The following is a 27373-nucleotide window of genomic DNA, read 5'->3' as shown; positions in this document are numbered from 1 at the left end:
CGCGCGTCAATATTTCAATGCGCGTCAACCGCACGTCGGTCGGTCGTCGTCGCGCCTGTTCGCAGCCTGTCATCGACCCGGACGAGCCACTTCCTATCGAGCCGGTCTGCGCCGCTCGATCCTAGCACTCAGCAAGTGATCAGTTGGTTCCATACAGAGCGGATCGCTCGCTATGGCTTCGAAACTCTCGCACGGGCGACCGACGACGCTTGCAGGGCGTCCCCAACCAAGGCAGGCAAGCGGAGCCAGTCTGATCGTAGAGGCGTCAGCTGAGCAGAGTCGAGCCACGACAGGCGTCTGCTAATATCTACAGCATGTTTGACGAACCCACCATCCAGCAATTCAAGGAGGCCTTCACGGTACGCAGACAAAGCTGTTCAGCGCCCGGTTCGCGTGCCATAACATCCCTTGCGCAAGCAGGTGATCGACCAAGACGGAGACGGTATCATCACCGAGAAGGATCTGAAGGCAATGTATGCCAGCCTGGGTACGCCACAGGCGAGCTGCGAGGAGCGCACACTCATTTGCAGACACGATCACAGGCAGGCCAGTCTCGGCTGAACAACTGACGAGCCTCACAAGCAAGACCTCATCACCTGGCGCAATCAATTTCACACTCTTCTTGAGCATGATGGCCGACCGGCTGCTCAAGCTGGATCCTGCTGAGGACATGCTTGAAGCATTCGCCTGCTTCGACGAGACTGATCAAGGTCTTGCCCCCTCCAGCGAGCTCAAGACCTGGCTGACCGAATACGGCGATCGTATGACTCCCGAAGAGGCGCGAATCCGTGTCCAAATGTGCACGCCAGACAGAGCTGATATGAGAGTACTCCAGGTGGACAGGCTGCTCACGCCGCCCTTTGCTAATCGCTCAGGTCATTTCGATTACAAACGATTCATTGGAGCGGTCAGCGTCACCGAGGGCGAGCAGAAGCGAAGTTAGACCAGGTCGCGACATCTGTTTTTAGCTGTTGTACACATGTCGATCATGATCATTTCAAGGACGTCGTCGCGATCAATTTGTCACGAAAAAATGCTTGGCATTATAGATTTCGTCCGAGTCATGATGCATGACGACGGTGACCTAATTGTCAAAGTCAGGTGTTTTTAAGCTCCTCGTTGTCAAGAATCTCTTGTCCCTCTCCCTCACGAAGGATCAGATCCAGCTGCACGCATCGGAGGCCGAGACGGTAGTTAGTGTCTGTGCGCGAGTCTAAGGGATGGCCTTTCACCGGTAGTCAAGCAAGTGTGTCTAGCATGTGTGGCAGTCGCCAAACATGGATCAGACAGAGCAGAAGGATCAAGTTCGGTGTCGGCTTGCTCGCTGTCTTACTCTGTGTCCAGCTTGTCTGGCTTGTGGGGTTGCATCAGGCATGGCACGCCAACAGAGAAGGCTCTGTGGCCCAGCGGCTGCTTCCTGCCTTCATCCCCGGCTCAGAAGAGGATCCGGTGCTGTCTGAAGATCCAGAGCTGTCTCACTACCAGAAGCTGCGGCTTTACGAATTCGACGCAGCGGCTCAGTACGATCGAGCTCGTCATGAGATGCCCCTGGTCAGGATGTGGACGATGGGTCTCGGCGGACAGGCCAATAATCAGCTGCAAGAAATGTACGTCAGCTCACGGAGCCATTGAGACGCCAGCGCTGAAAGCACGCAATAGGCTTATGCATCACTGGATGGCCCATCTCACGAATCAAACACACGTCTACAAAGGCCTCAAGGCTCGCGCCAGACACTGGGAGCACATACCTCTGTCCGCTTTCCTGCCTCGCCTGACGCGAACCGGCGTGTCGGAGGAGTACTACACTCAAACTTGCCCCAAGGCGGTGCGCATTCACCCAAAGCTAGATTTCGAGCCACGCTATCGCCGTCGCAGTAAGCGTGCCGTTGCCGTCAACCCTTCACTGTCGGAGCACAGCAACGACACAGACTTTGTTGACTGGTCCAGAGAAGCGATTGCGGACCAGACGCCACTAACAGACGAAGAGCTGGAGCATCTGTTGTGGCTTCACGAACAGGACGATGCTATTCGAGCAGAGTACAGGGTCCCTCCTGCCCGAGTCTGGAACGCTTCACTGGAGTATTTAGTGACAAGGAGCACGGCCCGTTGTGTCGACCACGCCAGCTGGCTCATCGATTTCGGCTTCTGGTCAAGTGCTGCCTACCTCAGGCTTATCCCGGCCTACGTTAGCTACCTACGCCAGATCTTCGTCTGGTCTGATGTCATTCGTCAAACCGCTCGGACCACACTACAAGAACATCGCATAGTCGCATCAAGTCAGGCAGTAAGTCCGTGGCAGAGATTCCTCCAGGCAGTGATTGGACGACCATCCACCGGCTTCATGGCTGTGCACATGCGACTTGGTGATTTCACAGATCACTGCCGGTACCTTGCGAGCGTACAGTATCGGTCTGCTGGTGTCGCGGCGCACCCCATCTTCAGCCGTCGCAAGCCGCCGCCCTATGCGTCTGCAAAGCGCAATTTGACCACTGACGAGTGGCTATTACACTGCTCCCCAACGCCACAGCGGTATCTCAATCTCATCGACGTAGCCCTACGCGAGCACGAGCGGCGGACCGGCGGCAGGCTGCGAGGCATCTACATCTTGCACAACGCAGGCTCAGACGAGGACGACGCGATCGTTGACTGGCTGCACGACAGGCTCGTGCTGGAGCCTTATGCGCTCGAATTTGCAAGTTCAGAGAGCGCAGTGGTATGGAGCAGGCCAGTAGACGAGCTCGAACGGGACGATTACGCCTTTGCGGTGGACATGGAGATCGCAGCACAGGCAGATGTCTTCATCGGCAACTCATTTTCCTCCATGTCAAGCAACATACTTGCTCAGCGGCTCGGCAAGAATCCAGCAGGGACAGGCTCGTGGATTCTGTAGTGTCACGCAGATCGTGTCTGAGCACTGCAATGTTGACATGCCCTTTTGCTGGTTTGCAAACGTACAACAAGCTGAGCAGCCGTGTCTCATGCGGGCAGCCATTTCCACAGACCTCTGGCTCGCTTGGAGCAGCACCGATCTCTGGGGAACAGATCAGTCTCTGAGTAGCTCTTGGACTCTGCACGACGGGGTCAGCGCGCAGGCGCGCGTCTCAGAAGGTTGGCTACGGACGTCCAATCTTCGTAGCTGCCATCTGGAAGGAACCGCCTGACGATGAGCGGTATCTTGCCTTGCGCTAGCTCCTTCATCGCAATCTCGAGCGGGTCAGTCTCGTTCTCCAGAGTCACGAGAACGGGGGCGTTCATGCTGCTCCGCTGCCTAAGCGAGGCTGCTACTGAGGCTCTTGAGGAGACTGACCTGATCTGGAGAGCCCGCGTGCCGAGCACTCGTGCCTTCTCATACTTTGTCATGTAAGGCGTAGTGATCCGTTCCGAGTTTGCTGTCTGTGGCATCGATTTTCCGTCCGGCACTTGGCCAGACGGCACCACACCGGTCGCCTCATCGCCCTCTGCTACGAGTCCCTCGCCATCCTCATGCAGATCGTCTGGGTTCTGCGCTCGCTCAACTTCAGTGAGAGAACGCTGATGAGCTGAATCAAAGAGCTGACATAGGCCTGCTCCTCGCCGTCGTCGAAGCTGCGTGGCCATCAGCATTGCCGTAGCGGAGACGGGCAACTGCAACACACTGGTCGTCGTCCCCGCCGCCGCCGTCATAGTCGCCGGCGTCGCTCATGAGAGGCAGGAACGGGCTGCCGACGCTGGTGAAGGACAGTTCCAGGAGAGAAGTCTCTCTCTCTCTGTCTGGCGCGCGAGCGTGACATGCCTGGTGTGACATCAGACTCGTCTGTCATGTCACCGCCTCTTTTCAGAGCTGCATCAAGTGAACCGCCGGCTGGGTCGATATCGACCTTTACCGCTGATGGACGTCAGCCTGGCGATCAGATCGACCGAGCTGCAGAGGATGACGCCGGATCGGCAAAACCTGAGCTCAAGAGGCCACGACAGAATCAGCTGGGCCTGTCTTCAGAGGATGCAATAGTGCTTCCAGACACTCCTCGCAAGCTCAAGCGAAAGCATGTCTCCGCGAACCCTGGCTGCATTCCTTCGGACCGGCATGTCATCGTGCTCGACGATACGCCAGAAAAGCCAAGGCACAGAGCGAGGCAGTCTGCGGCCATGACCGCAGCGACCAGACATAGCTCTGCAAAGGACCTGCCTTGGACATCAAAGTTGATCGGCAGTCAGTCGTGCAGCTCGTAAAGCCAAGCTTGCCCACTGAAAGGGATCGTACAGCCTTTGTCGTCATGGGTTGGGCCACCATCAGCGGCAAGTACCTCAAAGCTGGCCAGACTGTCAGTCTTGAGCGACCCATGATCAAGTCTAAGGATCCAAAAAAGGTCAGCAAGGCCGCCGAAAATACAATCGTTCGCTTCCGCAATCAGAAGGGCTTTGAGGTCGGACGCGTGCAATCTCAGACTTCGGATTGGCTCGCTAAGCTTCTCGATCTCGAAGTCGTTGCCGATATCACCGGCAAAGTGACAGACTGCCCCTTTCCACTTTCGACAGGCTGCGACATCATTCTCACGCTCTCTGTGTACATCAAGCGTGACGCCTTTGCTGCCTTTGGACCCACCTCTGTCGCGCCTCCTGACAGCCAGATCAAGGGTAAAGCAACTTACCAAGAAGACGCGAGAGAGACAGAAGAGGAACGCCGTTTGCGTGAGCGCAAGGCATCCCTCAACAAGCTCTTTGATGCCGTTTCGCTGCGACCGATCTCAAATACCGCAATAGGGAGCAAACGTACCGCGACTGAGCCTGACAGCGAAAGCTATCGATCCAACAAGGGGAAAGCCAAAGCGACGAAAGACATTGGCCCAGATTCTGATGACGAAGAAGGCCAAAAGTTGTCCGAAGCACAGCTAAACCTGGTCTACAGAAAGGCGACCAAAAATGATGCCTTTTTGCCTGAAGCCGAGCCTCCGACGACGTTTGCGCTCGAGTTGAGGTCGTACCAAAAGCAGGCGCTCAACTGGATGTCCAATATGGAGGGCGGTGTCAAGGAAGCCCGTGAGCGCGAGGCTATGCATCCGCTCTGGGAAGAATACAATTTCCCAGACGAGTTTGAACAAGAGATACTTGAAGATGTTCCCTTCTGGTACAATCCTTTCTCAGGCGAGCTCAGTCTAGACTTTCCGCAAGCCTCGCGCAAATGCCGTGGCGGTATTCTGGCAGACGAGATGGGACTCGGCAAGACTATCATGTGTGCCGCACTCATACATGCCAACAGACCGGCTCGTAACGTCAACCTGGGCGACGTGGCTGAATCGTCGGGCTCCAGCGGTGGAGAATCTGACGATCCAATGAGTGACGAGCAGTTCTATCACTCGCCCACGAAAGCGAAGAAAACTGCGTTTGACAGAATCTCCACTGAGCACGTCAAAGGCCCTTGCACTGGTACATTAGTCGTTGCGCCGGTCTCGCTGGTCGGACAATGGCGCGACGAGATTCTGCGAAGCAGTCGCGACAGAATGCGAGTTCATGTCTATCACGGTGTCGGCAGGTCCAACATTGGCGAGCTTCTCGACGAGGGCATCGAGGTCATCATTACGTCTTATGGCACGATGGTCAGCGATTGCAAAGAGCGGCTCGAAGCAGAAGCCAACGCACGCACACACAGCAAACGGCGACCCAAGGTCTCACAAATGGGCCTATATAGTGGTTCGTCCGGCGGTATACCATGTTCTCATCCACTCACACCGTTCCAGTCGAATGGTATCGCGTCATCCTCGATGAGGCGCACAATATCAAATCACGCCTGACACAGAGCGCAAAGGCCGCTTATGCGTTGCGGGCTCGTCGTAGGTGGTGCCTCACAGGAACGCCGATCATGAACCGACTTGAAGATCTCTATTCGCTGCTACGCTTCATTAGGCTCGAGCCATGGGGTAATCTCTCGTTCTTTCGATCATTTGTCACGTTGCCGTTCGAGCAGAAAGATCCCAAAGCCATCCAGGTCGTTCAGTATATCCTGGAAAGTGTCCTGCTACGAAGAGAGAAGAGCATGAAAGATAAGCACGGTGCACCAATTGTCTCTCTGCCAGCGAAGCATGTCACGATAGAGTACCTTGATCTTTCAGAGGCCGAGCAAAAGGCAAGTGGACTCGATCCGACAATATGTGGGTTGCCTAATGGTCAGGACAGGTCTACGATGCAGTTTACCGCAATGCACGATCAAAGTTCCTTGGGTACAGTGCGTCGGGAACAGTTTCCAAGAATGTCACGGCTATCCTCGCGGTGATCACACGACTGCGACAGGCTGTCCTGCACCCGATTCTGCTGCTTAAAAACATGTCTACCGACGATGTGACAACTCAGGCGCAGAAAGAAGAGGAGCGGACAATACGCGAACAGATCACGACTTTCGCTTCTGGCGAGTCTAGGGATGGAGAGTCCTTCAAGAGCATCGAAGGACGCATCGCACCAAACTCCTCGCAAAACGAGCCAGAATGTCCCATCTGTTCGGAAACGCTGAGCAGACCGGTAAAGCTGCCCTGCAGCCACAAGATTTGCTACGACTGCGTAATGACCTTCCTGCAAGAGGCCCAAGCGGACGGCAAAGAGGTCAGCACGTTGTAATGACAGGAACGATCCTGAATCCGCTCCTAGGGCAACTGTCCGGTCTGCGATCGAGGACCGATCACAGAGGACGATCTGCCTGACCCTGATTCGCTCCCACGGGAGGCACGTGCTGCCGTCATACAGGTCTTCTTTCCTACTGACGCACATTCGTCTTTGCAGGAGTCTAATGACTTCTACCAGCGAAACAATTTTGCGAATTCGACGAAGATCAAGGCTCTACTCAGACATCTCAACGCTGCGCGTGATGGAGGCGGACCTGTCCATGCCGTCGTGTTCTCTCAATTCACGACGTTCCTAAACTTGTTGCAGACAGCTATCGCACGTGAAAAGTTCAGGCACGTCCGTCTAGATGGTTCCCTCACGCAAAAGCAACGGCAGAGCGTCCTGGCCGAGTTCAATGAAAGCAAAGGCACCTGCATCTTTCTCATCTCACTCAAAGCTGGCGGCACAGGTCTGAATCTGACCAAAGCCAATATGGCATTCGCGTGCGATATCTGGTGGGCAAGCGCCACTGACTTGTATGCTTTGCGACTTCTGACTCGCCGCGTGCAGAACTTTGCCGCGGAAAGTCAGGCATTTGATCGCGTACATCGCATCGGTCAAATCCGAGAGACGCACATCTACCGACTAATTGTACGCAACTCGATCGAGGAGAAGATGCTCGCGTTGCAAGATCGCAAGACTGCCATTGCAAACGCGTCCGTCGGTGGACGTACGGGCAAGAGTGGCATCGAAGAGAACTTTGCGCTCATTTTTGATGTCTAAGCATGCACTGCGCTCTTATCCGGCATGTTAAAAAGCGAATGCCCCAATGTCAAAGTCCGGCACAGCTTGCACAACCTTGCGCGGCGCTTGGACTGCAGGCTTCGACTGCGCAGCAAGAGCGGCTGGCAGCTCCGTATCGGAATGCGGCGACTTGATTGCAGGCCTTTGATCGACTGATCGAGGTGCCATTGTTGATTTTCTGACGAATGGCCAGTGCACTGCCATGTCGAGCGCCAGTAGATGACACCCTGTCAGTCGGATAAGCCACGAGGATATTGACAGATATGCTGCATACCCATTGCGACGAAAGTGGCTATCGAACGTTGCACAAGCTATGAGAGCGGCCGTGACCTCAGGAAGAGCTCAAAATGAAAATAAGCGCTCAGCTAACCTGATATTCGATCGGCACCGAAGGCATTCCTGCCAGACGGCGGTATCTTAGATACAGCCATGTCAGCTGTGGATCAAGTGAACAATCTTGCCAAATCTCCATCTAAGCGAGCGATAAGCTTGAGCCAAATGCATGGAGGGCCAACCGACCTCCAGTGCTTTCTGAATACCATTCGTCTCGCCAAAGCATGTATGAGCATATGCAGCCATTGCAGGGTCTCTCATGCTGATCGCTCCGGGCAGAAGGTGACTTTTAGCGAGCCCGAGCTGAACGTGCGATGTTTGCCCTTCATATGCACGGCAGATGGCGAATGCGAGCTGCGTGTCGTTCAGTTGACGGGCACAAACGTTGACAGCGTCTTGCAAGCTGTCACCAAGCAAGAAGAATGCGGCAGCAAATAAGTATCGCTTTTTGCCCAGCAAAGCGTACGCATTTTTCTTGGCGGCAATCTGCCAACGCGGTTGCTTGAAATCGTTAGCGAGTAATCTCATCATTGTACTGCGCTCCGTATGGGCGCCAGATGTCTTCCACACTGTTTGTACGGCTTTGAAATTGTGGGTCGCGAGATAGAACAGACTGGCGCTGATCGGATCCCTTTCGTCGAGATTGACGAATTCGGTACGAGCAATACTCTCAAGCTGGGTCGCGTAGTCCTTTGGATCCTGTAACCACATGAAAAGACCCAAACGGCGTGCTAAAGACCATGTGAGCTTGCCTGCACAGGCCTGCAAGATGTGCGTTAACAGCACGGCTTGACGTCGAGATGACTGGGCCCATAGTATCGTGACATAATTGACTGACGTCCCCGCATGCAAAGCCTCCTGGATTGAAATTAGCGCCATCTCGCCAGACCTGTCAAGAGATTGGTGCTGTGCGCTCAGCACTTGCACCAAGTTCGCAAACGACCCGAATCGAGTCGATATTCTGGCAGTGTCAAAAGGCGGTAATTTGCATTCGGCTTCTGTGTACTGATATGCCTCCCCTTGCAGAAATTCATCGACGTGGTCAAACAGGTTGTCAGCGTAGCTCTGCTCGTGATCGACAAGACCGAGGATTGGCGCCAATTTGCCTGCTCTGATCGACCAAGACAAGTAGATCGGGTCGTCGAGACGTCGGGGCGCGTAGCAAGCTCGCACAAGCCCCTCTAGACGCGCATCACCACAGTATATGCTCAGGCGACCTCGCTCGAGTGCCACAACGCCTCCCTGGACCGGCAGAGTCGTGCAATCTTGGTTGAAAGCGCGAAAATGAGCAACTTGCGTCCAGCCAGTACTGTCGTGCTGTGAATTGCGAGGTTCGGCATAGAGTTTCAGACCGCTAGAGGTATGTAGTACGAGGATGGGATGATCTTGAAGACTTCGCAGCCAATAGAGAGCAGTGAGATCTTCTGCTGACAGCAGCAGACGATGTACACACGTCCGCGAACTTCCATGCGCGCGCTGTATTCTTACAATAGTGTCATTCTTGGCCGACGAGCTGTACGCTACTAGACTGGCGCTGAAGCGGCTGATCAGCGTAGAACAAGGCAGAGAATCAGGTACAATCGAGGACATTCTCGCCGAACAAGCGAGTGAGCAGCTACCGTCTTCTTCGACCGCGCCGAAAACGATCTCTGGCGCGGCGCGAGCCTGAGAGACAAGCGGTTCGGCGATCTCTAAAGGCAGCCAGCCCCGAGGGTGTACAGTCCCGATAGTCCGTATCGTCGCAGTGCCAGCTGACATGTTGAATTCGAAGGTCTGCTGAATGCCCGACAAGAGCAATACCACGCCTTTGATATGCTGTCCTTCGACCACAGAGGCCAGAAAGATCATATCTGAGGTCGACGCTAGCCTGACGCTCGCGCAAAGTCTCAGCGTATTTTCGCTGGGCATATAAAGCTGCAAAGCATCTGCTTGCGCGGCTAGCACACCCCTTCGTCCTGATAGAGCATGGAACTCCTTGACAAGCGAGCATTGGCCTTGATGGGTCCGAGCTATAGTAGCCAAGGAGGTTGGCGAGCCGTGCAGCATGTTGACACGAAAGTGCAATATTTGTGCCAGCGAGGTTGTGCAAGCGATAGAAAGCCCGTCAGCAGCAGCAGTCATCCTTTCGACTAGGCCGCGAGGAGCAAATTGTAGCTCTCGGAGTCTCATGGGTCTCTCAAAAGACGGTGATGCTGCGTCAATAAATGTGATGCGACCGTGTCTATCTGAACTGATGAGTGTGAAGCTGGGTGCTCCTGGACAGTACGGGCTACTTTGCGTCTCGAAGGCTACTGTATGAGTGCTCATGTCATGCAGCTTGATATCGATACCGAAGGGTCGCTGCCAAGAGGTAGAACTGCGCCAGTCGTCATCTCGCACCGTCACGCCCATGTTGCAATCGTCCAGCAACGTTAGCAATGCCGGATCTGCGTCGTCCGTCAGACCGGCCCAAACAACCTTTTGTCGGGTCTTATCAGGGGGTCGCTCGACGAGCACAAGACCGTCGCTCTGCCATCCTCCCCCTCTCGAAGTGAATCTCTGCGTCCCTCCATGACTATCGACTGTCCATAGCACGCTGCTTATGCCGGACGCGGCCCATCGTATCTGGCGGATTGGCAGGGCATGCCACAGATCGACGGGAGCCTGCTTCGATTCCGTGGCAGGTCCAAAACTCGCGATGTTGAAGATGCGGACGAGAGGCAGGTGAGAGCATGCTGCTGCCACATAAATACCGCAAGGAGAGATGCGCGCAGCAGAGAGATCGTGCTCGACACAAGCGCGGGGCGCGAATTCGCGCGTCTTTTGCCAGGCGGTTATGCCAGAGACAGAGGTTGGCTGCCATATGGATAGCTTGTCAGACAGCACTAAGAGAGACACGTCCCGCCAATCGAGAGAGAGTACATCGCTGCGCAGGGACAGGCTGGAATGTAGCTTCAAGCGAGGCGAGCGACCGCTGTTGAGCTCATTCGGAGCTGACCAGATCACAATCTGGGTGCCTGCCGCAATGGCGAGCTGTATGTACGCAAGTGTGAGGTCATGGCATATCAAAGCGTGATCCACTTGCCTGGCCCGAGTTGGCAAAGGCAAGAGCCGCTATTTCTCGAGATGCGCTCGAGCTCGTCGATCCGTAACAGGCGTCATCCAGATGCAGACTATACTGGAGCTGCATGCGCTCATTGCAGATGTCGACAGTCCGTCCTGAGGCGATGGCCTGTCCAGACATATCTGAGCTAGGAGCTCTATTGTAGGCTACTGAGCTACTGACGATGATACGATGATTACCTCCCGAGATAAGTCCTGTCGCGAAGGCCTGGGAGCCTGCGTTCGGCCTGCCGAGGGATGCATATTGTCGCTTCAGCTCAACGCTACTGTTCATCCCAAGCTCTGGCTGTGCGACTGCCGATAGATGCCGCAGGGAGAGCCGAGAGGATCATGTCATCGACACGAACGCGCGTTCGGTCGAATTGCCAGATAGACCAACGCCAGGCGCCCATTCGACGTGCTCGACTGGCCTCAAGCTCGTCAAGTCTTCACTGATGCACATCGTCTTTCCGTGTCACGGGCATCATGGACGATCTGCTAGATCTGAGCTGGCCTGCCGCAGCTACGCCGCAACGTGTTGCGGGCCAAACCGCGCAGACCAGCAAGCCGTCCAACCTGCAAGCCAACCCAGGCTCAAGTCTGTCCAGCACAAAGTCTTATAGAGCAACCAATCCCGCGCAGATGTCTCAATACGGTCACAGGAGCAATCAACAACTCACTGTGCGCTCCTCGGTCCCCGCGACGCGCGCTACTATCAGCAGGCCTTCCTCTGTAGATGACGTCCATCTCCCTGCCAGAACGTCTCGAGGACAAGACCCGCATGTTGGTGGTGCATCTGGTGAGGTGGATGCCTTCAGCTCGCTCTTTGACCCGCCCCAAGCCGTGTTGACCAGTCACTCATCAGTCCGACCTACTCAGATTGCGTTTGTCGTCTACCGATAAGCGATACTGTGCTGACGTTGCCCCCAGCGCGCGTCCTCTCACGCCCTCGCTGCGCCCGTCGACGCCTGTTCTCATCACTCCGTATGTGGCAGCAGCATCGAATCAAGCTATGCCAGATGACCTATGGAATTTTGATGCACTCGTCGCGCCAGCGCAGAGAACCAAAGTGACGCGAAGTGAGGTCCAATATGGCAAACAACGCGACCTCCTCGATGATTCGCTCGAGAATGCCTTCGTTCCTCCCTCGTCCGTAGCGACGCAATCAAGCTTAGATCTACAAGCCGCCTTTGATCAGGATGCCGATGACGAGATTTTGGGTGCTTTGGCTGCGCCCGTTGGTGCTCTCTCCGCTCCTTCACCCGGCACATCTGAAGCACACGAGCCTCCAAAAGCAAGCACTGACATACCGCCTCACATTCTCGGCGAGCTCGTCATGATGGGCTTTGCGCCTGATCTATCCAGCGCCGCGCTGCTCAAGACGCGCGCCGCATCAGGCCAATGGGATCTACAAGCGGCTGTCGAGAGCTTAATGGACATGGTACTCGGAGCTGATCAATCGCCACAAGGAGCCCGCGGCCGACCACTGACGGGGTCTCTCAGCCGTGCTGACGATGAGGAGAGCCCGTCAGACGATGGCATGGATCCTCCAAGCCGGCGGCAACGCTTCAAATACGAAGATAGCGAAGCGGATCAAACTCAGTCAGCAAAACTAGCATCCTCACATCCTAGCAGGGTGGCTAGAGGGGTTGCAGTACCCGGCGCTGTCCAGCCCTGGGAAGGTAAAGCAAACGAACTGCTGGACCAGGCATCAATGGTCGGATATAATGTCCTGACGACGGCGAACAAGTTTTGGAAGAGTAGCAAGCAGCAGCTTCAAAAGGCGATAGACGAGCGCACCGCGGCCAGCATTGCAAGCAAGGGAGAAGGGCGTGCTCTCAATGGACGCCCTACAGACGCTCGTCCCAGATGGCTGACGCGCGAGCTCGATGCTGCGGGCAGCAATACTGACATACCTCCTGTCGCCTTCTCCGACAGCGTGGTAGGACTCATAAGTGCCACCGAAAAGCGGCCCACCTCTTCTGATTCGACCGACGGTACCACGACTATCGGATCGGCACCTGCGCATGCACAATCGAAGCCGGTGCAACCACTTAAACCAAAGCATCGGCGAGGCGAGACGACTGCTAGCCCGCTCGATCTGCAGACCTCCGACAGGCACAGAATAATAGGTAACAAGCTCTTTAAACTCGGCGATTATGCTGGAGCTATCGACTCCTATGCCGTTGCAATCGATGCTTTACCGCGCAAGCACCTGCTCCAAATCCCCTTGCACAACAATATGGCAAATGCCAATATGCGCATCGGCAACGATCGCCAAGCACTACAAGACGCTACTTCTGCGTTGGCCTTGCTCTTGGACGTCGAGGAGCTAAAACCTAATTACAAATTAGACCACGCTATACTGAGACAAGATACCCTGCCCGAAGAGTGCGCGAGCATCAATCTATGCGATCAGCTGGGTAAAGCTCTATCACGGCGCGCAAAGGCACTAGAAGCATGCGAGCATTGGCCCATGGCGCAGTACGACTGGTTACAGCTCAAAAGTGCTGGAGAAGTGGCAATTCGCAGCGCGGGTGGTCTCAGGACAGTCTATGACGGCCTGGCACGATGTCGTACCGCAGGCGAACGGAGATCCGCCCAACCAATTGCGCTGAGATCGCGATTGGCCATGCAGCCTACATCATCGACCACTCCCGAGACGCTGGGGTCGGCTGTGCGTGCCCTCAGGATCGCTAACGCAGCGCAAGAGGCGGAAGCGGGGCAGCGATTGGAACTCAAAGATTCGGTTGATCAACGACTCACTGTCTGGCGCGCTGGCAAAGAGAGTAACCTTCGAGCGCTGCTCACAAGCCTCCAGTTGATATTATGGGCGGAGCTCGAATGGAAAGCCATTGGCATGCATGAAGTATTGACAGAAACCCAATTGAAAATACGCTACATGAAGGCGATCGCCAAGGTGCATCCAGACAAGGCGAGTATTCCCTTACCCACCACTATTTGACTGACACTATCTGCAGTTGAGCGCGTCTTGCACACTGGAGCAACGCATGCTGGCCGATGGCGTCTTTGCCACTCTCAACGAGGCGTGGCACGCTGCAAAGCGAACGTAGATGCGCTCTCGTCAGTTGGCACGCTTGAACAGATTTGAGATCGTTATGGGCACCCTGACTGCATTAGAGAAGCCTTCGTGGAATTTGTAGACGACTTTGAGGCGTTTTGAGGCCGGCTCCGAGCTGTCATCCTCAACTTCGCTCTGTTTGTGATTGAGAGCTAGAGATGGCAGCGATCGGCCAAAAAAGTCCATGGTAGAGTCTGATTTGATCGCACCTGCCGTCGTTGACGTTGACATTGCACCGTACGCACTCATGAGTGTGCTTGCCGTGCTTGTCGCCTGAGATCCATCGCCGGTACCTTGTGCTCGCGTTATCCGCTCAGCATCAATTTGGCATGCAATGGCGTGTCGAGTTGAGTAGCGAGCGGCGGGAATGTCAGGCGCGCGCTTGCCTTCCCAATGCACCCATACGTCCACTGCAGGATCGAGCTTGTATGACAGCTGTCCGTCTTCCGTCCGCTCCGGTAGATACGACAGACCAAGGTCGAGCATGATGGCTACCAGCTTCTTGAGGGCTTGTTTCTCATCTGCTTTGACGATCTGACTATTGATCGGTTTCAAGTCTGGCGAGATGATTCTGGTGAGATAGGCTGCAAGCTCAACCACGACGCTATTGCCCAAGAAGGTCGACTTGATCGTTGGCTTTAGCGGTTTGCAGAATGAGTCAAGAACTTCGCGATGCGCAGACTGCCTGACAAAGGCTTCGTAGTCTGCCTTTGCTCGCTCGATGGGCCGATTGGTGATACTCGCAAAGAGCGGATTCCACGCAATGAGGGTATACGGGACATAAGCCAGCAGTTCGTAGTCTTGGTGTGTCTTTATCTTTGTGTCTAATAGATCATAAAGTCCGAGCCACTGATGCGCTCGAAGGATTGACAACCAGACATCCGTTGTCAGCTTTGCTTCAGGATACCATTCGAAGCAACCTGTAACGCTTCAGCATGCGCATATGCGACCTTGATCAACCTACCCTGAGCGATTTTGTCGTATTCTCCACAAGTCGAAACATCGCGCAGAAGCCATTCAAATATCGATCCATCCCTGCCCGCACGGGGTGCGCCCTTGCGATCGGTGGGAATACGGAACAGATGATCCCAGACTGCTCCGGGTGACGTGCCAGTATCTTTGAGTCCGATAGAACTCGATCGGATTGCCTGTTCGTCCAGACGAGTGCCTTTCGACTTTATGAATTGCAAAGTATTCAGACAGTTCCGCATGTCGCCACCGGCAACCTCGACAAGCTTTGTGAGATGCTTGGCGTCTGCAACGAGACCTTCTTGGTCGCATACTGTGCGAAGACGTCGTAGCAGTGTGGGCGCCGTGGCAACCCCAAAACGGATAATGCGAGCAAAAGGTCGCAGCGGTCGCAGCACATTCGCGTAAAGGTCATTGCAGATACAGATGATCGGCCGCAGCAGGGGTCGACCTGTCTTCTTACCTTTGCCTGTATGCTAACGTCAGCAAGACAACGTTATCAATATTATAGATCACCTTTATTGTGCTTGACCATCGAACCGTCTTGAACAAACTTTACCAACTGTTTGACAAAAGCCTGCGAAGCAAATTAGTTGCGCCACGATTAAAAACGTGGCTACTCGCATTCTCGCCGCTTCCGCCAGCGCCGTCGATCTCGTCGATGATGACACAAGTCGGACGATCGCTAGACAGACCGCCCTGTACTGAAATTGCACGACACTCAATCGCATCGCGTATGCGATCGGTGACGATACGACCCGTTCGATCATCGCTCGCGTTGATCTCGTGCACTCGATAGCCAGCTTGAGTAGCAAGCACATGCGCCAGGGTGGTCTTGCCTAGACCTGGCGGGCCGGATAAGAGCAAAATCTTCTCTTGAGGGCGTCCATATGGATCGATCGGCTGCGCTACTTTAGCTGACTCATGACCTCGGTGACCTGGACCTACGGCATTTTCTTTGTCATGACCTGGACCTCGAGAAGCCGTGTCGCCTCGCTTAGGCTTCTTGTTGCCGGTCTTGAAGACACAATTGTCCCACTCTTTCAGCCATGTCATTGCATTTCGATGTGTCCTTTCATCTCCCATCAAGTCCGTGAAGCGTTTCGGTCGGTAGACGTCCGTCCACAGTCTCGAATTTCTGATCCGATCTTGGTCTGTCTCGAGCGGCCCCGAGATGATACGCTGAGGATCTTGAGCTGCCTGGGCCTTGGATGCCCTTTCCTGCTTGAGTTGATCTCGCACATCCGCCATGAGCTGATGTATAGGCATTTCCAGAAAGGAGGAAGCAAGTTCGCCCAGCTCATCCGAGGCTTGCGCAGACGTTGCGGCCTGTTGCGGATCTCTGAGCGGAGCGATCCTCCACAACGCGCATGGCGCTTACCTCGTCTAGTGCACGACGACTTTGAGTGGACCGCTTGCGCAACCTTCTGCCAAATGTGACTGCTTTGCCGGTGAAGGAGGTTCCCCTGATCTCTCGTCGAAAGCTCTCGCTCGGTGGGCATGGGCGGAGCGCCGGAGTGGTGCACTGTATCGCGGTTTTTTTGCACGGCTGATCGGACGCCTTCGAAACGAAAGATTGATCTGCACCGAAGATATCGTGTAGATCATCGTCCAGCTCGAGACCGGCAGGATTGAGCTCTGCGCGTCCTAAGGGCCCCGTTGACGACAATGAGGTCGATGCAATGACGGATGAGCACGCGTCCGCCATAGGCACGCTATGACCACCGAAGCTGTCGTCCAGCTCCAAGACCGAGCTCGAAGAATGCGAAGACGGCAAGACGTCCATCGTAGCGTGGTGAGGCCAGGGTAGGAGTGGCGCTAGCGTTTTGTTCGAAGGTCGCGTGCGCTGGAATCTCGAACGCGCGCGACGCGAAATCCGCGAAATCAGTCGAAATTGCAGGCTCAGGCTCAAGGGGCGCTCGAGATGACGGTCTGAGGACGACAATGCGAGCGTCGGATGACCGGCTCAGTCAGAGACGCAATAAACAGCCCGTTGGCGATCATCAGCGCTACACGGACCGGCTCATCTACGGACTGCGAGCTCTCTGGCTCGTTGTGCTCGTTGGCGGCGAATATCTTGCATTCAGGCTCGACGCTGCTGCCTGCAGTTGGCCAGATGACGAGTTAGGAGGGGCTGTCGGCACGGAAGACGATGTGTCACCTCCGTTCCACTTGCTGATCGTCGCTGATCCACAGATACTCGACTTGCGATCATATCCTGGGCGGCCATGGCTGGGCAAGTGGGCAAGCAGACTGGCGACCGATAACTATGCTCGCAAAGCTTGGCAAGCAGTCCTCAACAGACAGCGTCCTCACGGCATATTCTTTCTCGGCGATCTGCTGGATTCGGGCGTCGAGGTCACTGATCGTGGAGAGCACGTCGTCCCCGTGCCTCAGTCTGCCAGTAGCTGATGCAGACTGATAGGCATTCACATTATGTACACCGGTTTCATGAGTGCGTTTCGGTTCCCTCAGCCTGAGTGGCTCGTCTTACTCGACCGCAACCAGTCTGTTTCCTACACGCAATCTACCTGCAGTTTATATGCCTGGCAATCACGACCTCGGTCTTCATGCTTCGGCTGGAGGCTCAGCTTATGCTCGTGAGAGGTTTAGGGATTCTTTTGGTGAATTGGAGGGCGCCACACAATTTGGGAATCATACTTTGATCTGGATCGACGCCATGGCACTCTTGGACGAATCCCCGACTGGCACCGGTGAGCCCATGCCAGGCACAGCCCGATACTTTGTCAAACAGCATTCTGCAACTATCGAAAGTCTCCCAACCATCTTGTTCTCCCATATCCCGCTTTGGCGGCCCGACGGTACTCCCTGTGGCACCTCGAGAGAACACGCCCAACCAATCTACCAAGGTCGAGGTCGGAATTATCAAAACGAGCTGGACGAAGGGACAAGTCGCTTCTTGCTCGATACACTGCAGCCTGTTTACGTCTTCAGTGGCGATGACCATGACGCCTGCCGGATCGAGCACAACCTGGCCAGCGTTGCGACGGGTCAGCCTCGCACTTTACCCGAGGTCTCCGTCAAGGCGTTTTCGATGGCCATGGGCATACACCGGCCTGGGTACTCACTGCTCTCCCTACACAACTCTGGCCGCTCGTCGTTCGGCAAGACGGCAGCTGATAGAGCCTGCGAATTGCCCGATCAGCTCGGTATCTATCTGCATGTGTACACCCCTCTGCTCGCCTTCACAGTGCTTGCAGTCTTTTTGCCACGCCTTCATGCGGTTCTCGCCCGACGGCGGAGCTCGCATGCGAGGTCTAATGGTGTGCCCCTTCAGAACCGTTCTCATACCCGCGTGCTCTCGAGGAGCATGTTCGGCAATCGCGTTAGGCCTGCAGAAGAAGACTCGGACGAGCTTTCGGAGACGGACGAAGTCTCTTTTGCGTACAACGGATCATCCTTCACGCAGTCGGACTATGCTTATTCTCCTGGCGAGGCCGAGGAGGGCATGTCGATCGCCTCGCTGCAGCGCGCGGCGGCGTCGCATGCAGATGCTGACAGAACGAAGCAGGCTACAAGGCTCAGTAGATACAACCGCCGGGCATATTTATGGGAGGACAGGGACGGAAACGTTCTTCAGAGGCTCGTGCAGCTCGGTATATTGAATCGCTGGGCTATTCGACCTATCTCACGCGCCCTGCGGTATGTTTACCGTCGCATATGGTCTCCCTCTCTTCGCGCCCTCTGGGTCGAGGTTTCGAATAGCACGCTGCTGAATGGCACGCTGAGAGATCTCTCCCGCGTTGTCTGGGTCGGTGTCTCGATTTTTGTTGGCATCAATGCATGGTCTGCCCTCTAGACTTTCAAAGACGAGGCAATAGATGCGTACAATGAGTAGCAATCACATGTACAACTTACTCCCAGTCCGAGTCTTCGTCGTCCTCCGTCTTTGCAGGTACGGCTCTTGTGTCCTCATTGGCAGAGACCTGACCGCTCGTCCTCGATACAATGTCGTAAGTGCTGCTGCCTTCTTCGCTTGACTCCCGCGACGCGATGGCTCGTATCGCACTAGGTTTCAGCGGTAGTACGTCTGGCGCTCGCTCTTGAGAAGGCGACTCGGCGCCCCAGCTTTCGTCGTCCGAGGCCGAGCTTGCTTGGCCTGCTGATACATTGCTATCTTGATGCGCAGGAACAGCAGGCTTCGCAGTAGTTGCCGGTGCCGCAGCTTCGGCATCTTCGTCTTCGTCGTTGTCCCAGCTAAAGTCTTCCTCCTCTTGCGATTTGGCGTCTGCTTTTCCGTCAGCAAAGCATTCGTTTGTCATAATGAACGAGACGCACCTGCAAGCACTTGCTTGCGCTTGGCCTCATCAACCTCGATCTGACGAACTCGAAAGAAGTAGCGCGCCCAGAATGCCTCTGCGGTGATCCTGGACGGAACGACTGCCTCGAAGGAGCCTTGCAGCAGCGCACCCTCGCCTCTCGGCCGCGCAAGCTCTGCGGCGATCTGATCCTTCCAGAAGGAACTCTCGAAGCCGCCCTTGTCTTCTAGCTCTTGTAAGAACCTGGCATAGAGCATCCGGCTCTCTGAGCTAGTAGCTTCTCGCTGACGGGCCGCAGAATCAGCAGCAGGCGCCGCATGCTGGCCGGCCGTATCAGTGACCTGTATGGAAACAGCGGGCTGTGCTGGGTCGACGAGAAACACGTTGGGATCGCTGCGCAGTCGATGAAGCAAGGAGTCTGTACGCGCCGCGACCATACCGCCCTTTGATTGCCAGGCGGCTTCGCGAGCAGCGCGCTGATCTGCTTCGGACGGCGGGACAACCTTGACGGCGTCTTTGAGCAAATCGCCGATCTCCTTGCCTGCCTTTGTGAAGTAAGCTTCACCTTTTTGCAAGTAGCCCTCGGCAATCTTGGTGGAGTTCTCGATCGGGAGCTTATGGAGCTGTTCCTGAACTTGCAAGGGCAGCTTTTCGAGTTGGGCTTGTAGCTGCGTCAGATTGGGCACAGCTTTTGAGATGGCTGCTACGTTGGAGTTGGCCTGGATCTGAGCTTGGATACTGGCGAAGAACTTTTGAGTGCTCGCAATTGCAGGCGCGAGGTCGAGTTCGGGCGCGGTCGCGTTCGCTTCTGGCCGTGTCGAGATGATGACGCCATCAAGAGTGGAATAGGTGAAGCTTGCGTCCTCCTGCGCGATAGCTGGTACAGGCCCGACGGCGTCTAGCTCTCGCTCCTTGCCCTTGGACACCGGTGTCGCGAGCTGCTCGCCCGGCGAGCCATCGTCTGTTTGTGTACGCGTGTCATCGTCCTTGTCTTCATTGGATGAAGCCTGTCCAGCGGAAGCAGTTGCCAAAGCCTGCTCGCCAATCTTGCCGAGCTCTTCTCGGGCCTTGCTGATGAGCGGCGTCAGATCTTTGCGCGCGGCCTCGGTCCGCTGATTGAGCTCTCGCTGAGTTGCCTCGTACGCCGCCGCACCCTGCCGCCTGTGTCAGCCTAGTAGAAACGGGTGAGGATGGAGTGCACAAGCCTGTTTCTTGAAGGAACCCCAAAAGCTGCCCAAGCTCTGTCCGACGCTACCCAGGCCGACGGCGAGATTCTTGAGCTCCTCGTCGAGATTGACGACGCCTGTGCTCGCCTGCTGATCTTGCTGCCTATCCGGTGTCGGCGTACTGTCTGCTGTCGACCTAGCATCGTACAAGCCGTCGGTCAAGTCCATGCTCACATCGGTCACGCCAAGCAAGCAAGGCTACCGATATCGCGTCACTCGCGCACTCGGCGCTCAGCAAGCGCGACAGTTGCACCGATCCGGAATCCTATCCAGTGCCTGTCCTCTCAACCGATCATGTACGACTCAATCGCTGTTCCATGTCTAGATCAGGATGTCGACGAGGTCGAGCGTGCACGGATCAGGAGGCTGCTCATATGTCTGTGCACACGCAACCGAATCTAGGAGCCAGACCCTGACGGTGTAGTCTCCGCTCTCTCGAGCTTGCAAGAGACAGAGCGCTGTATGTATCGTGGCAGCAAGTGAGTATCATTGAAACACGCCGTCCCCGTCGGAAGATACATCGAGTCGCCAAGCAACCTCGCACGTTTGTCACTGCCTGACAACGCAAAGACACCTCGGAATTGTGAACTCCCTGGGGCTTCTCCTTCCCAAACGCCAATGGAGCCGAGAGCCCTCAAGTGTGATTGGAGCCGTCTCGACAGCGAGACGAGCTATCAGGATCGTCTCGTCTCGTACGTAGAGGAGAGCGACGAAGAAGAGGATGCGGACAGTGAGACCCTGACCATGACCGATATCTCGACGGCTGCCTCATCGCCTGCTTTCTCAAAGTCAGCCCCTACATCACCAGATCATCTTGCGTTCTTCGTCGATAGCAGGCAAAGATGCATCGCGACTCGTCAGCCCTACGGACCGGGCCAGGCTGCGATCGGTTTTGGCGCGCACGAGGACAAGCGACCTTTTGTGCTCCGAACGTACGATCAGCGTCGTCAAAAGACCATGTCCATGCCATCCGACTTTGGCCGTCATCGGTCAGAACATGCTGCCCGGCTCGGCCTCTCAGCAGGACGTCCCGACGAGTTGCGTCGCGAAGCTGGACTTCGATCGGCCGCGCGCATCTCAGGTGAGACTGAGCAAGCATGCGACAGCCTTTCCTGACGTCGCATCGCAGGCTTACCCCTGTGGACATGCGCACCTGTTGCAAGCTCGCATAAACGCACACAGAGTGAGCCCATCGATATCGAAACCACGCTGCGCTCACCGCCCACTCTGGATCAAATCGCCTGCTGGGCTCACTCGCGCCATCTTCAGCATGTCTCTCCAGCGTGCTCATTCGACCGCGAAAATCCGCCCGACATCTGCATCACTGCCTCGTCACCCACCGATGAACGGAATTCGCACGAGACGGGCCATGGTCCGGATCCGGATGTTGAGTGGAGAGCAGAGAGGATACAGCTCATCAGGAAAGCGATCCAACGTCGCAGTGCTCCCTCCCAGGCCAACACTCGTCTCGATGTTTCTCTCGTCTTGCGTCGCCTCAACACGATGGCTGCATGAAGCTCCGATCACTTTGGAAAAAGTTACAACTCTAGCGCTGGCCGCACGTGCTCATACAGCTGTTGTGTCTGTAGTATGCAAGTGAGCCTCGAGGGCTTCTTGCCGAGGCGGCGCTTGCGTGGGGACAGACAAGGCCGACTACTGCTCGCTCTCCACGCGCTTCTTGAGCGATTCATTGAATGCCACGAAACCTGCTTCCGTCTTGCTACCATGACCGTACCAGCTCATCAACGGCGTCACTAGCAAGCCAGTGAAGGTCTCGCTTTGAACGAGAAGGGTGGCTCCATCGTGGTCTTGAAATTCGAAAGAATGTTCACCGGTGAATAGGAGCGGGATTGACCCTACCCAACTGAAGATCTGGTTGTCATTGAGCTTGATATATGGCTTGATAGCCATCGGAGAGCCGTCTGGAGGATGAATGCTCGCCTGAATGCATTGACCTGGCTCGAGAGCACCGACTGGCTCGACGGAAGTCAGAAAGCTTGCCCACTCTGGATACTTGGCAAAGTCGAGGAAGATCGAGCGCACCCTCCCGGGGGACGAGTTGATTACGATGGACGTCTTTATCTCCATCCTTGTCGAGCTAGGTCCGCTGCTGTTGCAACCACGCAGCGCTCGCGATAACGGCAGGCTATTTATATTCAAGTTGGCAGCTGATTCATCTCTTCAGTCTGCTTGAAATTGCTCGGGCCATGATAGGCCACATCCGCGAAGCTCAATGTCAGACCACCAATGTGTATACGAAGGGATGTAAGACCAAGATAGAGAACGGGATATTCGAGCACTTTCTGAGCTCGCTACCTTGACTGAGGCAGCAACCGACTGAAAGATGCTCTTTGATATTCGCATAGCTCTTCGGCGCACTTTGAGCGATGAGTAGTCGACAGCGTCCAGTCCAAAGACGGCCAGCACGTCTTCCACGACTGCTCAANATGTAATTTGACAGGAGTGCTGTTGCAACATCAGCTGGCGATCGCTGGGGCAGCGAGAGGCTCACCGTGGGAGCATGATCTGGTTTGCCTCACGAGAGGGAAGACTCGCCAAGCAGCGAGACAATGTATATGCATTGCAGACGTAAGCGCTGAGGAAAGAAGGTGTTGCTTTTGTCAGTGCTGCCGGTAAAGCGGCTGTGTTGCTGTCGAGCCACGAGCTGGATCCGGCGAGCGAGCAAGCCCTCAAAGGAAAGGCTGGCCGCATCCGGCAGAGCACTTGTCGCAGGCGGATACTCTTGGCTCGCTGCAAATACCTCGTCTGAAGTTATCCATCGCTGATAGGTTGCAAAGCTACCTCCGGGCTCCAGTGTTCATAGGCAAAGCAAGATCCAGAGGCGGTTGTTGTCTTCTTGCTGACCAGCTTCTCGTCTGAACGACCGAGCGCGCCTCAACTTGACAGCCGCGAGCACAGCAGGTCAAATCTCGTCGGCTTNCGCTCGTCCGCTTGAGGCGCCTCACNCGGTTGTTCCTCATCGNGGACAGGTCACCACACCTGCCTAGAGGCCGCGGTCCCGGGATGTTCCCAATTAGAGCGTCTGAAGCGGCTGTTGTCTTCTTGTCGGCCANGNTTCTCGCCTCGACGAGTNAAGGCGCCTCCCACTGATACTCGTGAGCTTCTCCAAGATTTCCAGAATGGTCACGGGCAGTCCTTCTCTCGCAGCTAGTCGCATAGAAAAGGAGCTCCCCGTCGAATCAGCCAGTNTGCGAGTCTGGCCTCGAGCTANCTNCAGATCATCACAGCTTTCGCAAAGGGTCTGAACGNGCATGTCGATCTTCTTGCTTGGTCGTCAGAGCGTCATTGACGAGCGAGCAGGCCTCCAGATGATAGCGTGGGGCAACCACGACTAGCCAAATGTTGTCGACCAAGACTCTTCNTTCGCTGCATCTCCCTGCATAGANTACCCGTCCTCGAGCATGCTGATCTCTGAGTGCTATCAAGGATCCTCGCAAGACAGTGNCGGACTNNTATTGTCGTGCTGGNNGAGNNTGGCGCGCAAGGGAGAAAAAGCACAGACGTGNTAATTATCTCTGCTCGGGNNAGTTCGGTGATCTGCGCGCCTTGTCCGATTGATCACGCGCCAGCAGACCTGCAGATCATGGAATCGTCTAGCATCATAGCCTTCACGTCTCACCACAAGCTCGGCCAGTATCAGATGCCAGCTTCAAGCTGATGGCGGGTATAATGATCATGCCGACACCGTATGCCTTTGGCAATTCTCACGACAGTCTGGCGTATACCGTCCAGGCCTTGCGCTACTTGTCTCGTACTTATCGGCAATCATGTTTGATCCTTCAGTGTCATCTCTGCCATTTGATGTGCATGATGAGCATCAATGCATGCTTTTTGATTTCTCTGCGATAACTTCCGTCTTTGCAGTCGCTGCTCGATATGTCCCAGCCACGCCCTATCACCGTTTATTGGTCAGAAACGGGCAATCCAGACTCAGCCACCATCAGACCTTTCGCGCGAGTAAAGTGGAGACTGCAAGCTGACAGATCACGCTGTCATCATCGTCAAGCGGATGCATGCTAAGAAAATCTACAACATCGATCTGTTTCCTGGCGCATGAGATTCTCATTGATACATGTTCCTTTCTTCACGCACATCAAAGAGTAGCTCAACCTGAAGAATCTCCGCTACAAGCAATCAAGGTCTCTGATCTCTTCGATCCTCCCGATGGTACTTTGAAACCGAAAGGCACCAAGGATTTAGAACTTGTCATGTAACATTTCAGCAACAACTGAGCACCTTCATCGAGGAGAAAGGAATGCCCCAGGAAGTGACAGCAATGGTCGAGGCGAACAGTCAAATCTGAAGACTATCCCCTAGAGAATGTCAAGTGCACAGTAAAGATATGATGAGAGGTGACCACAAGCAGCAAGCCATCTGTCAGTCGTACACCTCGCCGTGTGATATATCAGACACTGTGCCAGGCCTGTCTTTGAGTCTTCAAAGCTAGTGGTGGCTTATTGCTTGCAATGATCTGAAGGAGCATATCACTTGGACGAGCGCATTCAATGCAGCGATGACCATCATGTCAACATTTCATACGCAACTCAGCAGCAGTAAACGATCCACTGCTGCCGACGTCCGCTCGAGCAATCAATGCATCAGTCGTCGGCTAGACACTATCGTGGGGACTATTGCTTTGTGCAACCGTCGCAAGATCCTGCCTCAGCCGTACTGCCGGCCACACAGGCAGCATCGAGCATTTTGACTGAGCTGGTATTGCGAGTGAAGATATTCCAGTGTGCTCTGAGACGCAATCTCATGGATGTCACTTGTTTTAGGGCGCAGGCTGACTGTCCGTTCCTTTGAACCATCGTAATTGGTGCAGGGAGTCTTGCGGCGATGCCTCAAACTGCAACTTGCGTGGCGTTATAGTGGTGGCGACTGGATGTCTTACCATTGAGTTGCAGCAATGCGACCAATTGAACAGTACGAGTGGCTTCGCTAAAGTCGCTGTGGTCAAGCTAATGTCCTGCCAACGCGCCTAAATAAATCACGCCAATCAGATACTGGGGTGATTAATAATTTTAACATGAATTACGCAATATCGTATTTTGGCAAGGCAAACTGGAGAAATCCCCTGGCATATTTTGCTCGCCAATGACAGAGCTGTGCTATCCTTTCTGATCGTCGATATAAATCATCAAGATCGATCGGCTCTCCGCCATACCTTCCCCTCGCAACTTCTCGCTCAGTCGTCCAGTCCGATCATGTATCGTCGAGTAACGCATACCTTGCAAAGTCCAATTGACACGACTGCCACGAGCTGCCAAGTCACGCCAAGTCACGTCGCCCATCTTCCTACACCGCGAGCTACTTTTATTACTGATACGCTAAGACATGGTCAGATTATGCATCACAACGCCGATAGTCAGAGAGCGTGAGACACTAGCGAGCAATCATCTCTTACTGGCGACTAGCTACGAGGCAACACGTCAGGCTGGAGAACTGCCAGCAAGACGATCTCATCTACTCCAGTGACAAGAGCAGCGATCAGAATGACAGACGCCGTCGCCTGCCAGTATATGCACCACATTTATCGCACATGCATGTCACATCGAGTCATCGTCGAGCAAGGTCACTCGACAGACATGAGCCACATCTGTCATACCCCAGCTAATGATCTCAACTCACTCAGCGGATGTCTGTCGTGCTTGCATCATACAACATCTGTGCCAGTGGCTCGTCAGACTGCTCGAATCGTCCGGAAGATGGCAACCTGGTCTATCGGCGCCCTACCAGCTTGGGCTTGTCTATCTCGGCAATGACTCTGACCAACTCGCATTGCCGGCACCATTCATGTCCCGCGATGCATTATGCACCGCTTACCAGATTTGGGCGGTCGTCATTGTACTCTCAATAGCTGTCCACATGTGTTGTCGTCCCAATTCGACATTGCTGAGCTGGCTGTCTTGCACTGCTGACTGCACATGATCAGACTGACTTCCGGCTAGACTGTGTCAAAGATGACACTAGATGCATCTATACTCTCACATTGATGGCTGTCAACCCTGGACTTGGGCTCTCGGCAATGACACTGTCTGATTCACACTCGATGTCAGATACACGCCAGATCCTCTACCAGCTCATATGCATCGGCGACTTGCAGCATGCTTTCTACGATTGTGACATTGTATGACCCGCTCACAGCGGCGATCATCTCAATCTGTCAGCCATCAAGCTGGCATCTCTGATTGCACCGACATTCTATTGCACAGTCATCGAGTCAGTGTGTCGAGCTATACATGGCATCATCAGACCAGGCGACTACTTGACTAGAGCACACATTGATGCGACATGATCACTGACGAAGAAGGCTTGAGATCGATGACAGCAGTCAAGCCAACCACTCGAGCTGGTACTTTACAGCTTGTCAGGCTATGCTCATCAGAACGTACTGCCACTTGCACAGTCGATCAGTTGTTATAGAGCAGAGACACTCTATGACAGTGAGCGACTATGCTGACCGCTTCCCAGTCGAGCTGACGATCTCAGACCCGTCATGGACTATGACCTGCGCCTGTGTCATGCTATAGCCAGCTCATCATCGGCTCAGACTCCATCTGGACTGCCCGAAAAGTCAATCTGGTCTATCGACTCCCCGCTGAGTGAGAGTTCAGCTACAAGCATCGACGCCGTCCAGCACCTACTTGACGCCCAGTGATGGTAACATGTATCTATCACTCTGCACTGTCACGATCTCATCATCCGTCTGTGCTATCGTGACTCAGGCCGAGTCAATGATCTCAGATGGATCACTCAGACTGACCTGGACAAGGACGAGCTATAAGAAGGACGAGCTATAAGAAGGACGAGCGTGGACAAGGACCAGACAAGGACGAGCCTGGACCGAGACGAGCTATAACCAGTAGACACAAACCCTAATCATCATCTCTTGCCAGTTTGACTCAGGCTGAGTCAATGATCTCAGATGCATCTCTCAGACTGACCTGGACAAGGAGATGACCTGGCGGGTAGTTGCCATGGCGACGGAGTGCGAGCATGTGACG

The 27373-nt window shown here is 54.9% G+C and overlaps 11 protein-coding genes across 11 annotated transcripts; 5 read left to right on the top strand and 6 right to left on the bottom strand.

The window, feature by feature from the left end:
* Positions 1-17: 17 nt before the first annotated feature.
* On the top strand, positions 18-3027 carry L969DRAFT_100364 (uncharacterized protein; the record flags this gene model as incomplete). The annotated part of the gene is made up of 8 exons (XM_014714975.1): positions 18-104; positions 158-235; positions 294-359; positions 421-487; positions 543-778; positions 836-938; positions 1199-1607; positions 1660-3027. The coding sequence occupies 8 exons, from the start codon at positions 18-20 to the stop codon at positions 2888-2890; spliced, it is 2277 nt and encodes a 758-aa protein (XP_014570461.1). The 3' UTR covers positions 2891-3027.
* L969DRAFT_83636 (uncharacterized protein) lies at positions 2902-3908 on the bottom strand. The gene is made up of 5 exons (XM_014714974.1): positions 3636-3908; positions 3558-3585; positions 3308-3501; positions 3122-3256; positions 2902-3068 (listed from the first exon to the last, which is right to left on the bottom strand). Exons 1-5 carry the CDS (start codon positions 3680-3682, stop codon positions 3044-3046), a joined length of 429 nt encoding a protein of 142 aa, XP_014570460.1. The 5' UTR covers positions 3683-3908; the 3' UTR covers positions 2902-3043.
* On the top strand, positions 3799-7602 carry L969DRAFT_100362 (uncharacterized protein; the record flags this gene model as incomplete). The annotated part of the gene is made up of 7 exons (XM_014714973.1): positions 3799-4189; positions 4243-5667; positions 5715-6100; positions 6151-6570; positions 6616-6690; positions 6748-7088; positions 7140-7602. 7 exons carry the CDS (start codon positions 3799-3801, stop codon positions 7351-7353), a joined length of 3252 nt encoding a protein of 1083 aa, XP_014570459.1. The 3' UTR covers positions 7354-7602.
* On the bottom strand, positions 7381-11137 carry L969DRAFT_604221 (uncharacterized protein; the record flags this gene model as incomplete). The annotated part of the gene is made up of 6 exons (XM_014714972.1): positions 10973-11137; positions 10772-10918; positions 7894-10719; positions 7745-7846; positions 7649-7685; positions 7381-7601 (listed from the first exon to the last, which is right to left on the bottom strand). The coding sequence occupies exons 1-6, from the start codon at positions 11081-11083 to the stop codon at positions 7381-7383; spliced, it is 3444 nt and encodes a 1147-aa protein (XP_014570458.1). The 5' UTR covers positions 11084-11137.
* Positions 11138-11183: 46 nt separating this feature from the next.
* On the top strand, positions 11184-14269 carry L969DRAFT_83630 (uncharacterized protein). Its single transcript, XM_014714971.1, has 3 exons — positions 11184-11672; positions 11719-13723; positions 13770-14269. Exons 1-3 carry the CDS (start codon positions 11275-11277, stop codon positions 13860-13862), a joined length of 2496 nt encoding a protein of 831 aa, XP_014570457.1. The 5' UTR covers positions 11184-11274; the 3' UTR covers positions 13863-14269.
* On the bottom strand, positions 13874-16625 carry L969DRAFT_91277 (uncharacterized protein; the record flags this gene model as incomplete). Its single annotated transcript, XM_014714970.1, has 6 exons — positions 13874-14790; positions 14835-15308; positions 15356-15416; positions 15464-15742; positions 15788-16168; positions 16221-16625. 6 exons carry the CDS (start codon positions 16623-16625, stop codon positions 13874-13876), a joined length of 2517 nt encoding a protein of 838 aa, XP_014570456.1.
* An 84-nt stretch (positions 16626-16709) lies between these two features.
* On the top strand, positions 16710-18659 carry L969DRAFT_20735 (uncharacterized protein; the record flags this gene model as incomplete). Its single annotated transcript, XM_014714943.1, has 3 exons — positions 16710-17214; positions 17265-17294; positions 17348-18659. The coding sequence occupies exons 1-3, from the start codon at positions 16784-16786 to the stop codon at positions 18657-18659; spliced, it is 1773 nt and encodes a 590-aa protein (XP_014570429.1). The 5' UTR covers positions 16710-16783.
* A 55-nt stretch (positions 18660-18714) lies between these two features.
* Positions 18715-20513, bottom strand: L969DRAFT_91275 (uncharacterized protein; the record flags this gene model as incomplete). Its single annotated transcript, XM_014714969.1, has 3 exons — positions 18715-19088; positions 19139-20273; positions 20325-20513. 3 exons carry the CDS (start codon positions 20511-20513, stop codon positions 18715-18717), a joined length of 1698 nt encoding a protein of 565 aa, XP_014570455.1.
* Positions 20514-20963: 450 nt separating this feature from the next.
* L969DRAFT_43720 (uncharacterized protein) lies at positions 20964-21860 on the top strand (the record flags this gene model as incomplete). Its single annotated transcript, XM_014714968.1, has 2 exons — positions 20964-21426; positions 21475-21860. The coding sequence occupies 2 exons, from the start codon at positions 20964-20966 to the stop codon at positions 21858-21860; spliced, it is 849 nt and encodes a 282-aa protein (XP_014570454.1).
* A 138-nt stretch (positions 21861-21998) lies between these two features.
* L969DRAFT_44384 (uncharacterized protein) lies at positions 21999-22433 on the bottom strand (the record flags this gene model as incomplete). The annotated part of the gene is made up of 1 exon (XM_014714967.1): positions 21999-22433. One exon carries the CDS (start codon positions 22431-22433, stop codon positions 21999-22001), a length of 435 nt encoding a protein of 144 aa, XP_014570453.1.
* On the bottom strand, positions 22397-23405 carry L969DRAFT_83622 (uncharacterized protein). The gene is made up of 2 exons (XM_014714966.1): positions 22858-23405; positions 22397-22811 (listed from the first exon to the last, which is right to left on the bottom strand). Exons 1-2 carry the CDS (start codon positions 23055-23057, stop codon positions 22658-22660), a joined length of 354 nt encoding a protein of 117 aa, XP_014570452.1. The 5' UTR covers positions 23058-23405; the 3' UTR covers positions 22397-22657.
* Between the last annotated feature and the right edge of the window lie 3968 nt (positions 23406-27373).

The sequence above is a fragment of the Mixia osmundae genome, assembly GCF_000708205.1.
Source record: "Mixia osmundae IAM 14324 unplaced genomic scaffold scaffold_1, whole genome shotgun sequence".
In the NCBI taxonomy this organism is placed as follows: domain Eukaryota; kingdom Fungi; phylum Basidiomycota; class Mixiomycetes; order Mixiales; family Mixiaceae; genus Mixia; species Mixia osmundae.
The sequence above is the reverse complement of the archived record's forward strand: the minus strand, read 5'-3'. Positions and strand labels throughout refer to the sequence as shown.

Bases quoted from the DNA above. Each gene is read 5' to 3' on its own strand.
- L969DRAFT_83636 (XM_014714974.1), bottom strand. From the start codon at position 3,682: ATGAGCGACGCCGGCGACTATGACGGCGGCGGCGGGGACGACGACCA. The intron at 3,586-3,635 runs GTGTGTTGCAGT...ATGGCCACGCAG, and splicing joins GGCGGCGGGGACGACGACCA to CTTCGACGACGGCGAGGAGC. The intron at 3,502-3,557 runs GTCAGCTCTTTG...GAGCGAGCGCAG, and splicing joins ACGGCGAGGAGCAGGCCTAT to AACCCAGACGATCTGCATGA.
- L969DRAFT_83630 (XM_014714971.1), top strand. From the start codon at position 11,275: ATGGACGATCTGCTAGATCTGAGCTGGCCTGCCGCAGCTACGCCGCAA. The intron at 11,673-11,718 runs GTTTGTCGTCTA...CGTTGCCCCCAG, and splicing joins GTCCGACCTACTCAGATTGC to CGCGCGTCCTCTCACGCCCT. The intron at 13,724-13,769 runs GCGAGTATTCCC...CACTATCTGCAG, and splicing joins CCAAGGTGCATCCAGACAAG to TTGAGCGCGTCTTGCACACT.